Genomic DNA, 12,956 nt, shown 5'->3' with positions numbered 1-12,956 from the left:
TGCATTTAACTCTGAAGTGATAGTTAAAAGCTGGGATAACTGTCTAACTGTTACTTCTTTTCGTGAACACAGACCTTTTCGTCCCTCTGTCACATCTGTGGGTCGCATTAGAACCTCCTGCCATACTATCCAGCGCGTGACACTGAACGGAGACAGCCTCAATTCAGAAATCACTCTGGTTGGGGGTAATGATAAAGGGAGCTTTATTAGCTCTGTCAAGACGGGATCGCTTGCCGAGAAAGCAGGCCTTCGGGAGGGACACCAAATCCTACTGGTGAGCATAAAATAATCAACAAACAGTACTGGATGTCTCTCCACCTACACGCGTGCACACTCCCCGTAATACTTTCCTTTGTTTCTTCTTTCATCTTGTATTAATGACAAAGCATATGACTTATGCAGAAGAAAATCTGCTATTGACTATGAAAATAGAGGAGAACAGTATTTGTGGTCATCCCCCCCCCCCACACACACATTTTTACACTTTACAGGAGCTCTATGTGGAAGAGATCAAAGCAACTGCTGCTTACTTTGATGCTATATTGTGTAGTACAGCCCCATTATAAAGACTAGAATTTCAGGGATTTGCTCTGAACTTCCCAGTATTTCCCTGCCTGAAAGGATGTTCATGCTAACTAGCTTAGCATGACGACTCCCGAACTGTTCGTTAGAGTGGCCTATTCTGGGACTGGATGTGTTACGGACACGGATACAGCTGCAAAACGAACGGAAAGAAGGGCTGCACACCTGCATCGCTGCCCCCGGCATCACATAAGCAGGAGTTCAACGGTGCTTCTGCCAAGTTGCTCTTTGCTTAGTTCTCCTTCCATTGACAACGTTCCCAAACAATTTTCCTATTAAAATGCCTCCAAGCAGAAAAAAACTCTGCAACTGATATTCCTGCACTGCTTACTTCTGGGAAGCCTGGGATTATCAAAGAGCTGCAGTTCTGTTGACTGCTAGCATTCCTAATTTGAAAGAAAAGAAATTAAATAATTAGAATGTAATCTACATGTTGATAGCAAAGTATCCACATTGTTTAATCAGAAAAATATTGTCACTTTAAAAAAATGATATAATTGACTCAGAGATTGAACCTGCACTGGAGAGTAATATTTCTTTCATATCTAGTTGGAGGGCTGCATCAAAGGGGAAAATCAGAGCGTTCCCTTGGATACTTGCACAAAGGAAGAAGTTCACTGGACAATTCAGAGGTGCAGTGGTCCAGTAACACTCCAGTACAAATCAAATCATGAAGGTAAGACCAAAAGTATTTCTCATCTCAAATAGTCCCAGGTCTATTATACTAACTAGCCTGGACGAGACTGGCAGAACCACAATATCCTTTGTGTTGGTGTAAATCTGAAGCATGTCCACTGATGTTAATTATAGGCACTCTGTGTAACTGCTCCAGCTTTTAGCTTTGTGACTGAGAACAAAAAAAGCCCATATGCTTGTCACTACAGGACTCTGAAGAATTTACATGGTGTGCCAATAACGACATGACTCACTCATTGAGCTTATTTTTCTGTATAATTTTCTGTAACACAATGTGGTGAGCTGCATCTTCTTTATCCAGCTGAAGTCGATTTAGCATTTACCTGACGGAGTTTCTCTGTTTATTACCTTTGTGGCTTTATCTTATCTTTAACAGCTGGAGTTCATGTGTGCTGAACAGAATTTTATTTTAGTGTTCATGGCCTGTAATGCTAATTTCAGGTTATGGATCAAAAATTACATTCCAAAATCCATTTTTTACTGGTGTATATAAATTTGCAGGTTTTTTTTTTAAAACTGGTTAGAGAATTTCAGCTGCACAGATCACACAGGAAGTGATGTCTTTGATTTTCTTTGATGTTTTCAAAGGTAGGAAAGACTATTGCAATTTTTTTTGAGCACCACTTAACTGCAGATAAAGCATGTTATAGATTGTGGGAGTGCCAATTAGAGCTAATAATAAAGAGAATAACTTGTCATTAAAATCGGTGGCAGGACTCAAGCTGTACTTACTGGATAGAGCTATGGCTGTGCCTGCGTCTTTGCTGAGTTCTCTGTTTCCCAGGTCATGCATGGAATACTGAAAATGGAGTTACCTAAAAGTATCATTATGATGAGAATATTCTCACAGATTCTGATCCCAGCAGCACGAGCTGTTTCTGAATCAGTGCCCCATTAGTGTCTGTAAGGTGCAGACCCGTAACCTTGTTGTAACTACTCCAACTAGCACTCTGGAAGCATAAACCCTCTCTGGGAAGAGCCTTGGAAGCCTGTGCTGTGTGCTTCTCCCAGAGGGTGCCCATGACCACAGCAATGGTGAGGTCTGACCAGCTACGATCATGCTTCACCCCTTCCTTCACTCCTGCAGGTTACCGGAAACTGCTGTCGGAACTGGAAGAAGGGCTGGTCACGTCGGGGGACTCATTCCATATCCGCCTGAATCTGAACATCTCCAGCCAGCTGGACTGCTGTTCCCTGTCGGTGAAATGTGATGAGATAGTTCATATTCTTGACACCATGTACCAGGGGAGGTGTGAGTGGCTGTGTGCCAGAGTTGATCCTTTCACGGACAGGGACCTGGAAACGGGGACCATTCCCAGCTACAGCAGGTGAGTGGAGTGCTGAGGGACCACGGCTGAGGGCAGTGGTTCTGCAAACAGGGAAATGAATAACTGCTGTAAGGAAAGAGGTATATGCTTTAGTTTTTGAGATAAGGCCGAGTGATGTTAAACTGTAATATGAGCTATAAAGCTTTAGAAAGGAGGCTCCAGATGTTACCTGGAAGAATAATGCGGGTTTCTCAAAAAGTAGCATAGAAAAATATGCCATGGAGATTCTTTAATCCTTAACTGCACTGCAGTCCTGCTCATTATTTTGTTCCTGCATTTACTGTATGGTTCAGTCAGTCCTCACAGCTGTTTCCATTTAATCTTTTCTGTAGGCACAGGCCCATTGCAGTCCAGCCTTCTTCCCAGTGGTTTCAAAGTTATCTTGATCTATGTGATTCCATCCTTTCTTTCAGAGCACAGCAACTTCTTCTGGTGAAGCTGCAGCGGCTGATGCACAGAGGAAGCAGAGACGAGACAGAAAACTCATATAATACCCTTCGGGCACTCCGGGTAAGTCTCTACAAACAAGGTCTTTCTGACACCTGTTACTCCACGGCTACTTGTTGCTCATGATGTTAATTTTATGGAATGTCCTGTTTACACTCTAGGTAGGTTTTGATTGTCCCAGGCAATGGGCACCTATATTTGCTTTAAAAAATATTGTCTCTGGCAATGAACCTAGCTCCAGCACACTATTAACCCTTCAAGCTATGAGGGAGTGCACTTTAAAAGTCTAATGTCTGTTCTGTGTCTTAGTTAATCCTTTTCATTCTTCTCTGCCTGTAAGCCTCTAATGCACCCTCATATGCACATGAGGAAGAAGCTGCGTCCTTGGAGTTAATAATCAGAATTATTTCTCTCCTACTGTGAACAAGCATCTAATCCACAGAGCTATCATTGTCCCATATTAGGAAGACCTGTCTCTTCCAACCTACACACTATGGAGAGAAGTGGGATTATCAGGTCTTCACAAACAACAGCCCTGCCGATTTCTTCTTTTCCCCTCAGTGGAAGTAATTTGATTTCTCTTTCTTTAGACCCAAGAATTCCATCTTCACATAATTAAAAACTAACTTCCTGGTGTATTAGTTACCATAAGTTGTTTTTAGAGTTTGGGAGACATATGTGCTTCTAACATTTGGAGAGACACTGTAGCCAGTGCTTGTACTTGATTTCAATCAAGGTTAAGTGTCACACATTCCTTCTGTACTCCAGTCCCCACTGATCAAAGGGACAGAGATCACTGGCAGAGATGCCAGTGGAAGCAAAAGCTTTGTGTGCTGTTTCTTGGTGCAGAAATGAAGTTTTTCATAAGCTGTGGAGGAAAGTCTCCTGTGAAAAAAGGAATGTGGAAGAGCAGTAACAGAAGTGGTGTTTCTCAGCATAGGCCATGCCGTGTCTACTGTTCGCTTAGAACACTGTATTTGGCATGGATACGAATCAATCACTAACCCTGTTATTGGATGGAAATATAAAATAGCTGCTTTTGCTTGTTCTGTTTCTCGAATGCTGTGACTTTTAAAAAACCCGACAACAAACCAAAAGAAAAGAGAGGGAAAGAAAAATTCCTGTGTTGTTTTTTTTTTTCCTAGAATACATTGCAGCCAGAGGATCCTGCCCCACAGAACGACCCAAAAGCCAGCCCTCGCCTCTCCAGAGCGAGCTTTCTTTTGGGCCAAATATTACAGGTAATAAAGTTTAAATCCTCAATGCAATGTCTGAAATAGTGGATTTGATCAGCAGATATTCTCAGGCTATCCTAATTTCCCCAGAAACTCAACCTAAGGTATAGAGGTTATATCAGGATTTCTCCTATCTAAAAGAGATTTAATAGATGAAAAAGATGAAAGGGTTGTGTTTTCTAACTGCTCTTGTCATGTGAGGTGTTTATTTTTAAGTGTGTGCCTTCCATTACTAATGTAGCTTGATGAATCAAACGTGTCTGCCTTCAGAGGCTGAAATGTGTTTTGCTTGAAGCATAAGGACAAATCCGTTGGGCTGGACCAAATCCTCAAGTCTCTGTGAGATGAGGTTCCTCAGAAAATTGTTGTTTAATTGTAGGTCAGTGACTCCGAGTGTGACAGAGACTGTGTGGGTGAAAGATAAAAAGTCTTGTAGAAGAAGATGGTTGTGAAGGTTAGCAAACGTACAGGAGGAGGAATTAATATTTGGATAGAGGAACAATTGGGTGGATGGGGAATGAAAGCTTGAAGCCTATTTCTCAGTGTAAAAATGTGCCATTTGGGAGGATTTAAGTGTTTCTGATACAGCAAAGAAGAGGTAGAGTTTCAGGTATAACCTGTGATACATTTGTGCAAATACTCAGAGTGGGTATGTTACTGTGCTGTGGACACATCAGTGCTTGTACTGGTGATAACAGGAAGCTCTGCAAAGGAAAAGAACATGCTGCTTCAGAGCAGAGAACAAAATAAGAAATCCCAAAGGGGATTAACAAAGGCTCTGAATCAGATCTATGATATTTAAAGAGCCTTAGAATTCAGTCAACAGATCCATGGAGTCTTGTCTTTCATAGGCATAGGTAATTCAGATCTTGTAGACAACAAGTGTGGGCTGATGAATACATGGGAGAATAAAGAATGTAAGAAATGAGGGTCAAATCTCTTTGTTCACCTTTTCAGTTTGTCAGTAGGTCTGAAAACAAATATAAGCGTATGAATAGCAATGAGCGAGTCCGTATCGTCACTGGCTGGCCCTCCGGTCTGGCACGGACCTCATCTGAAGCAAAGAAGCCGTTGCCTGATAAACTAGAAGGTATGGATATAAAATAGTAATAGCTTTTACACACATGGCACTTATATAAAGGCCACCTACAGAACAGCATGGCTGTGGAAAAATATCATAGTTCTTTCTTATTACTAGCTTCTGTGGCCCACTCTGTGTAAAATTTCACCAGCATTTGTGACCAAAACACTGATTTTGCAAAAAGTGCTTGGAGCACTAAACCTTCATGAGCAAGTTTAGGACAGTGGGACTTCCTGTTTGGTTGGCAGCTCTTCCTAGGAGCTTTCTTCCTCTTTATCCAAAAACATTCAACTCAAAGTAAGTCAAGCTGATAAGCAGAAAGATTCTCCAAGCAAGTGTCCTGTTAAACTATTAAATAATCTCTTGAAAGCAAAAGACACTTGAATTGTTTAGTATTAGGTTGGCCATTGTACTACTAGATATAGACAACTGCAGCAATAGAGAAAGGAGGACCTAACCATGTCATATCTGGTTCTAGTGCTTCTCCTTTTTCTCCACGTACTGATGGAAAGGAAACCAGAGGATAAATGTCTTATTCTTTACTCAGATTTGGATTCCGAAAGTGAAATCAATAAGAGGCTCAGCCTGATCCCTTATAGCTTGGTGAGACCAATCCACTGTGAGCGCAGGCGCCCCGTACTTTTCACTCCCACCATGCTTGCCAAGACCTTGGTACAGAAGCTTCTCAACTCTGGAGGTGCCCTGGAATTCAACATATGCAAACCAGGTAATGGGATAAAAGAGGACCATGGTTGTTAACTCTCAGTGTTGGAAATATGAACAGATATATGCGCACACACATAGGGGCATGCACATGTGATAGTTGCTTGAGGTACTTCAAGCCACATCAGAGTGATGTCTAGCTATAAATCCTGCTCTTTGAGCATATCTGAGATATTTGAATGTTTTTGAGACAGACAGTGTGCATGGTTATGAAGTGCTGTGTCTATGAATATTATCCATGTGTATGCTGTGTGGTTGCTAGGATGCCCCTCGGAGACTGAAATGCTGTGAGTGCTCTTTCTGTTTGCATACTGTTTGCATACTGCATATCTGGGCAATGTGAAATTTTGATTAATTTGTTTCTAGTATTTGCTATTATGAGGAATATCTTCCCTAGAGCGACTTTAGGTTTCTATCTCATCCAAGGCTGTGAAGATTATGCATTTGATCTACTCGAAAGACTGATTTTCTTCCATGCTAAGTATTTACTATTAAAGCAATGTGTAGCACCATGATGGCCGTAGGGCAGGATTGTATACAACACAGCATTAAACACAGCTGACGTTTCATTTTTACACTAATACTGAACACCCACCACATAGTATGCAGTCTTACAGTTATCCAGACAGAGAAACTGAAAAGTTAAGTATTATAATAAATATCCCCTGTCTTGCAACATAAAACAAAAGCTTTGATGCAGAGCTGCAATTCACAAGGGGGCCAGTACCACACATTGCAACCTAAGCCAAATTTTTTGAAACTTTAAACACAAATGTTGGAACACTAAATCCTTGGTTTAGGAGCTTATACTGAAGAGACCTTCTTTTTTTAGCACTTCTCAGCATGCTCCAGCCCTGAAATGTTACTACATAACATTAGGTGCTGGAACTGTATTTACTGTTTTAATTTAATGCCTTCATAGTGTTGTAGTAATTGCCCAAAGACTCACTGGTGCAGGATATAGCTGAGATGCTCAGCTGTGATCAGATTAAACTTTAACTGAATTCAATGGAATAATTGTTAAGACAATTCATTGTTCGTTGTCTTTCCCTGAGCCATCCTTACATTCTATGTGAGGTACTATTGGATAGTTTACTCAGGTGCTCTGTTGTTGTGATCTTGATTTTGTCCTCATCCACATCTCTTTCCAGATATTGTAACGAAGGAAGAGCTCTTAAGGAAGCAAAGAACGGAGACCATCATCTTCAGCAGAGAAAAGAATCTGAACACATGTGAATGTATCGTACCTGCCAATATTGAGGCTGTTGCTGCCAAGGTGCTTAGAGTGCTCTGTATCCCTTCGACAGGCTGTCCGTGAATCTGTCTGCAACGTGTAATTCTTCTTGAATAAGAAACTCGCCAATTTACAGTTGCATGTTCCCTCTCTCGCCCACCTTCAAGCTCCGATTTATATTTATTCTCCCAAATGGCTTTTATTTGTGCTCTTGCTTTTGCTTTTCCTTTTCATCCTCAGCCATGTGCTTTTATATTCTCGCTCATTCCCTGGGATGACCCACATTGATGCAGCAAAATATCCTTTCATTTTCTGTGCACTATCCCTTATTCGGTTCCTTTTCATATTGTAAGTGTGTATGAATGTGCGAGAGAGTAAGAGATCCACGGACCCAGACAAAAGAAAGGATAGCCTGAAACACAGGCACAGGGGTGTACAGTACAAAGATAACAATGTCAAAGACAGAGATCTTATATCAAGTAGAGTAGATTTGATGCACAGCATGGAAAAAAAAGGAGAATTAAAGTGATGTTTTTTTCTCTCACAAGTAGTCGCAGTAGATGTTCTCTCTGAACAAAGAGCAAGTATGTGTGTTTGTGTATGTATGTAAAACAGGTATTTTATCATACTCTTCATCTTTAGATCAATCCATTTCTTTTTTAAACTTTTTCAGAAAGTTGTTAGGCTCACCTGTTATTTAACTGACTTATTGTAAACCAGTAGGAGGAGTTTGGACTTTATATTTGATTAAAAGGTTTTAAATCTGTACAATGGTAAATGGAGAGCTTTTCAGCTGACCCCATAAGTTATGGATACCTTTATCCCGAGATCCCACAGCAGTGAATGTTCCTTTGTGACACAGTTCTCACTTTGTTTTTAGAATAAGCATTGTCTCCTGGAAGCTGGAATAAGCTGCACAAAGGATTTAATCAAAGCCAAGATATACCCTATTGTTCTCTTTATCAGAGTCTCAGAGAAAAACATCAAGAGGTTCAGGTAACATATCAAACCTTTCGTGTGTTTGATATTCTGTTTTATTCAGTGAATAATTCTCAAGTCCAATAATGTTCTCACCGAGAGAAATAAAGAACCTCTTCTCTCCTCATCTGGTGCTTCTATGTGCTCTCTTTCCTCCCATGGCTCCTCCCTGAAATCTTACAACTGGAGAAAGCAGGAATTCCCCAAATTTAGCAGTCTGTCACTGGCAGCAGTGAGCATTGTGGGAGGATGAGACTGGAGAATACGTGGGGTTTTTTCCATGCTCAGCACTCCCACAGCATTTTTTAAGGTAATGCTAGCTGGAAGAGGAAAGGTTGTAAATACTTGCACTCTCCCTGCTTTCAGTCCTCTTAAATTGTTTCCCCATAGCAAGTATTTTCCCTTGGGTGCAGCATGGAGGCAAGGGGAGGATAGACCTGGAGTAGCTGTATTCTCCACTGCTTCTGTTGCTTGTATATGGTCAGTAGAAAATAAATTCTTGATGGGACAGCTGGGACTACTACTTACTTAAAATGTAAGATTTTTGTTTGTTTGTTTGCTCGTTTGATACAGGAAACTATTGCCAAAGCCAGAGACTGAAGATGAGTTTTTACGTATGTGCCGTCTGAAGGAGAAAGAACTGGAAGCGCTGCCATGTCTTTATGCCTCTGTAGAGGCAGACGCATGGAGCAGTATTGAAGATCTTATCCGAACAATAAAAGACAGGATTGGAGAGGAGCAGCGTAAAACCATCTGGATAGATGAAGATCAGCTATAAGAAACAATAAGTAAAATGGAGCTCTTTGATGACAAAAGGACATACCCAGGTGGAGCAGGGGCTCACAGAATTCTCTGGTTAGGTGCCCAGCGCTCACTCCTGTTTCGCTCTTGCTGGCTGGGGACTTCCTGCTGGCAGAATGTATGTATGGAATGGGACTGGAGCTGTGTTAAATAGCCAACGGCTCAGATGCTGGAGCTCTAGGATGTGGGTCAGACCACAGCCGCCACCACTACTTCTGACCCACCAGCATCTCTTAAGGGACGGCAGCTGTTTAACATGTGAGAAGGACAAGATCTCGAGAGGGAGCTTGGGGTAATTTATTACATTGAAAATATGGATATCATTTGGCTCATTGAAAACTTCTGATGAGACCAGATAAGTGGAATCTAAGAGGAATAAAGCATGGGGACTGGGCTAAAGGGTATGGACTTGAGATGTGCCTCACACATACCTTGAGGTGAGGTTCTGAACACACTCCGAAGGAAGCTGAAGGCTGGTTGGTAGCAACAGAAACACTACCGCTGATGGCCATAACAGCTCTGTAACCCTGTTTTCCCATAACCATTTTAGTCAGAAGAAAATAGCTATTATTCCTGGCATTAATTAAAATGACAATTTTCCCTTCCTTTTTAAACCCTAGTTTTATTAACACTTTTGCTGGTTTCCTTTGTAGTCTTGGCACTTACAGGAAAATAGATTCCACTGTCCCAGTGGCACATCAGATCTTTCCAGATCTGCCGATGTTTCATTTAGTTTATCCCACCCCTGCAATGTTTCATTTAGTTTATCCCTGCATTGTATTCATTTGTACATCTCTCAATTTTTAACATTTTTTACTCATGGAAAATACCATGGTGCCTTCTCCAGACAACAGGTTTCTCTGTTTCTCCACTGAAATCTATACTTCTCTGCAACATCATCGCCTGCCAACATGCCTGCTCTCAACAGGAGGGACTGTTCTGAGAAGAAGAAAAGGAGAATTTCATAAGCCAGTAATAGCTGCGAGCCACTCAGTCCTTGAACTCTCTGCCGTGATTGACAGCAAGGAGACCAGCAAGCATCACGCTGTGCTGTGGCCAAGTAGAATAATATTTTCAAAAGTGTGTACGTGACATAGGAGGCCACATCCCATTTTCAAAGCACTTAAGTCCTCAGAGAGTTTAAGTTCCACTGATAATGAATGGGACTTAGACTCCTAAATCCCTCCAGGCATTTAAAATTTTTCCTCTACACATTAGATACTGTATTGAGACTGCCAAATTGATTCAATAAAACTGACCAGATAATAATGACCTGCACAACTGCTGATCTGAAATGCAATAAAAATTGACCTACAGGTGAAGAGCTGCACATCCTGTTGTCCTTAGATCCTTCATTCCTTGCCATATCCCTCCCTTTTATGACGTATTTAATAACAAATTCACCTTTGCTTCTGTGTTTGTCCCAAGTCCTCCGTCTTGGTTCTTCAGGCTGGTGTGCAGCTGCTGGCAAAAAAAAGACAAACAGAATCCAGGCAAAACCTCTGGCCTGGTTGCCCTGACTAGATTAACTGCTCCATTGTCCTTGCAATGAGCTTCTGAGATGAGTGTCTCTCAGGTAGATTTGGTCAGTTCGTGTTGGCTTGTGTGATTGTGCTTTTCTGCTCCTCTCTTTTATGCATATCATTTTTTAAGTAACGGTATCTTCTAGAAGTCATTTATGTCACTTTACATCTAACTTTCTGCTGCTGTGTTTCTCAGATTATTAATGTTTGAAAGACTGTTTATAGCTAGTGTTTCTCAGAGAATAGCTCTTTACCTGCCCAATGCCATCTGTTTGGACTGTGCAAACAGGAGGATACTACTATTTTGCCATCTCTTTACAAAGTACGGGCTGCATGCAGAATTTGCAACTCCCTGCAGGGCAGAGAATAACACTAATTGGGGTATATATAGAACAAATTGGATCATTCTTCAGAGATCGTCTGTCAACCAGAAATAAGAAGCATCAGTTGGAAAAGCTAAGCCTTTCAGGCGCATTTTGCATTCATTCCTAATGTCCTGATAACCCAGCCTTTTGCAACAGCTGCCTGTGGTTTGTTACTGCCCCTCTTGTGATAGTTTCGAGTCAACAGCGGAGCAATGGGAGGGACTGTAAGAACATTTCCCAGCTGCTTCAGCAAAAAGTAAGCCAGGTCAGTGTCTGATCCCTTCAGGAGCAACCAACAGACTGCTCACCAGACAGAACTTGTAGGATGTCCATGTCCCACTGACTGTGCCGCAGGGATTGGTAACATCTGGTGGAATGGCTGGAACAGACGGCTAGTGGGGCAGAGGGGATGAAGCATCTCCAACTGCCATGGTGGTTTCTGCAGTGATCCTCTCACCACAGCATCATTTCTGAGCCCTCTTTACATGGACAACAGCTGTGGACGTGATTTATCTCACTTAACTTCAGTCATAGGAAAGGTATATGCCAAAGTCTAAAGGAGGTTCCTTTTACAATGAATGGAGATACACCTCCAAAGAGCTATTTGTCTAACTTACTGTAGATGGCTATCTAAGGATGAGATTAATTGCCCTCTGAACTGTCTGGGTTTTTCTCGTAAGAAACTAGAGAATTAGCCAAGCCTTTAGCATTTAGCTTTTGATCTGTATTTTAGGACAGCTAACCCACCTTATGGGAAAGGTGGAACAAGAGCTTGAGGCAGAGAACAATAAGAGATCTAATTATTTCTGTGAAACAAGAGGAGTAGATACATGGAACAGACTTTTCCTCTTGGTATCTGAGTGCATCTCCTGTAAATTTCCAGCTCTGCAGATGCTATAAGGCATTGTGGTTCTCTGCTCATGTGATGCAAAGCAACCAGACTCTGTTAAGTGAAGCTCACTGACAGAGCCGTGTGCTGTAGCCCACGTAACTCTCATCTCTCTTTGACTCAGTGGAGGACTGAAAACAATATTCCCTCTTGACTTCTGGATGTGAACTCAAAGAGCAAAGCTATAGCTGGAGCATGAATTGCAGAACTGCAAGAGAGCAAAGGGGCCATTATCATTTACACTAACTGGAGAGGTGCTTCTGATCTAGATCCAAATGCTGTCCATCTAAACTGGAATAAACTAACCTCTGCATCTTTTGAAATATATTCAAATCTGCAGGTTTGAAAAGAGGCCATAAATTTCCCTAAATGTCAGAGTGTTGGAATCAGCGTGGAGTCCAAGTCCTGAACTGGCGAATTTGAAGCATAAACTTGGAACTTGGGCTCTGGACCATTGCAGTATTTTTCATTCTGCTAAGTCTCACTTGTGAGGTATTGCTTTAAGCTACCAACGACTTCCCTCCTCCGTATACATGAAATATATACAAACCTGAGCTCCTCAGCACATAGACAAATGCCCACCAAGGCATAGCCAGCTCAGCAGTGATTGTGTGGTGGAAAACTGGAAGCAATGACTAAGAAACAAAATGGAAATTGGAAATGTTGTTAAACGTTTGTTGTAAACAGTATCACAACTGAAGCCAAAGCGGGATCTCAGCCTGATCTCATCAAAGTGTAAAGATTGACAGGTTTTATTTGGGTGGTTTTGTATCATTAGGCAGCACTTGGTGCAAAATTTGTGATCAATAACTGGACTTGCATGTACCACTGAAATTCAGATGAATTCTCTAACTCAGTCTAATAAAAGAAAATTCAAGCTGCAGACCCGAGTTTGAGCTTGGTACCATGGTTGGACACTGGAGTTCAGACCAAGCTGCCTGACGTTGGATAGGTCTATCTAAGGTAAGCAACATTTACATTAATACATTTTAAAATCAATCACTCAAGGTTTTTAATTGACGTCTGAGAACCTCTCTCAGAAATTTGTATTTTAAGTTAGAAAAGGAGTTAACA

The 12,956-nt window shown here is 41.5% G+C and overlaps 1 protein-coding gene across 1 annotated transcript in view; it reads left to right on the top strand.

The window, feature by feature from the left end:
- The window catches only part of CARD11 (caspase recruitment domain family member 11), a 45,834-nt gene extending 36,752 nt beyond the window's left edge, over nucleotides 1-9,082 (top strand). Inside the window, exons 15-24 of the mRNA XM_086622078.1 lie at nucleotides 73-274; nucleotides 1,132-1,258; nucleotides 2,366-2,606; nucleotides 3,020-3,116; nucleotides 4,199-4,294; nucleotides 5,246-5,378; nucleotides 5,917-6,096; nucleotides 7,244-7,368; nucleotides 8,207-8,322; nucleotides 8,878-9,082. Coding sequence (XP_086478204.1) covers nucleotides 73-274; nucleotides 1,132-1,258; nucleotides 2,366-2,606; nucleotides 3,020-3,116; nucleotides 4,199-4,294; nucleotides 5,246-5,378; nucleotides 5,917-6,096; nucleotides 7,244-7,368; nucleotides 8,207-8,322; nucleotides 8,878-9,082 — 1,522 coding nt within the window. The remainder of the gene's footprint in view (nucleotides 1-72; nucleotides 275-1,131; nucleotides 1,259-2,365; nucleotides 2,607-3,019; nucleotides 3,117-4,198; nucleotides 4,295-5,245; nucleotides 5,379-5,916; nucleotides 6,097-7,243; nucleotides 7,369-8,206; nucleotides 8,323-8,877) is intronic.
- Nucleotides 9,083-12,956: the final 3,874 nt, after the last annotated feature.

The sequence above is a fragment of the Tauraco erythrolophus genome, chromosome 17 (genome assembly GCF_009769465.1).
Source record: "Tauraco erythrolophus isolate bTauEry1 chromosome 17, bTauEry1.pri, whole genome shotgun sequence".
Taxonomy (NCBI): Eukaryota; Metazoa; Chordata; class Aves; order Musophagiformes; family Musophagidae; genus Tauraco; species Tauraco erythrolophus.
Note: the sequence above shows the minus strand (reverse complement) of the source record. Positions and strands in the feature narration are given on the sequence as shown.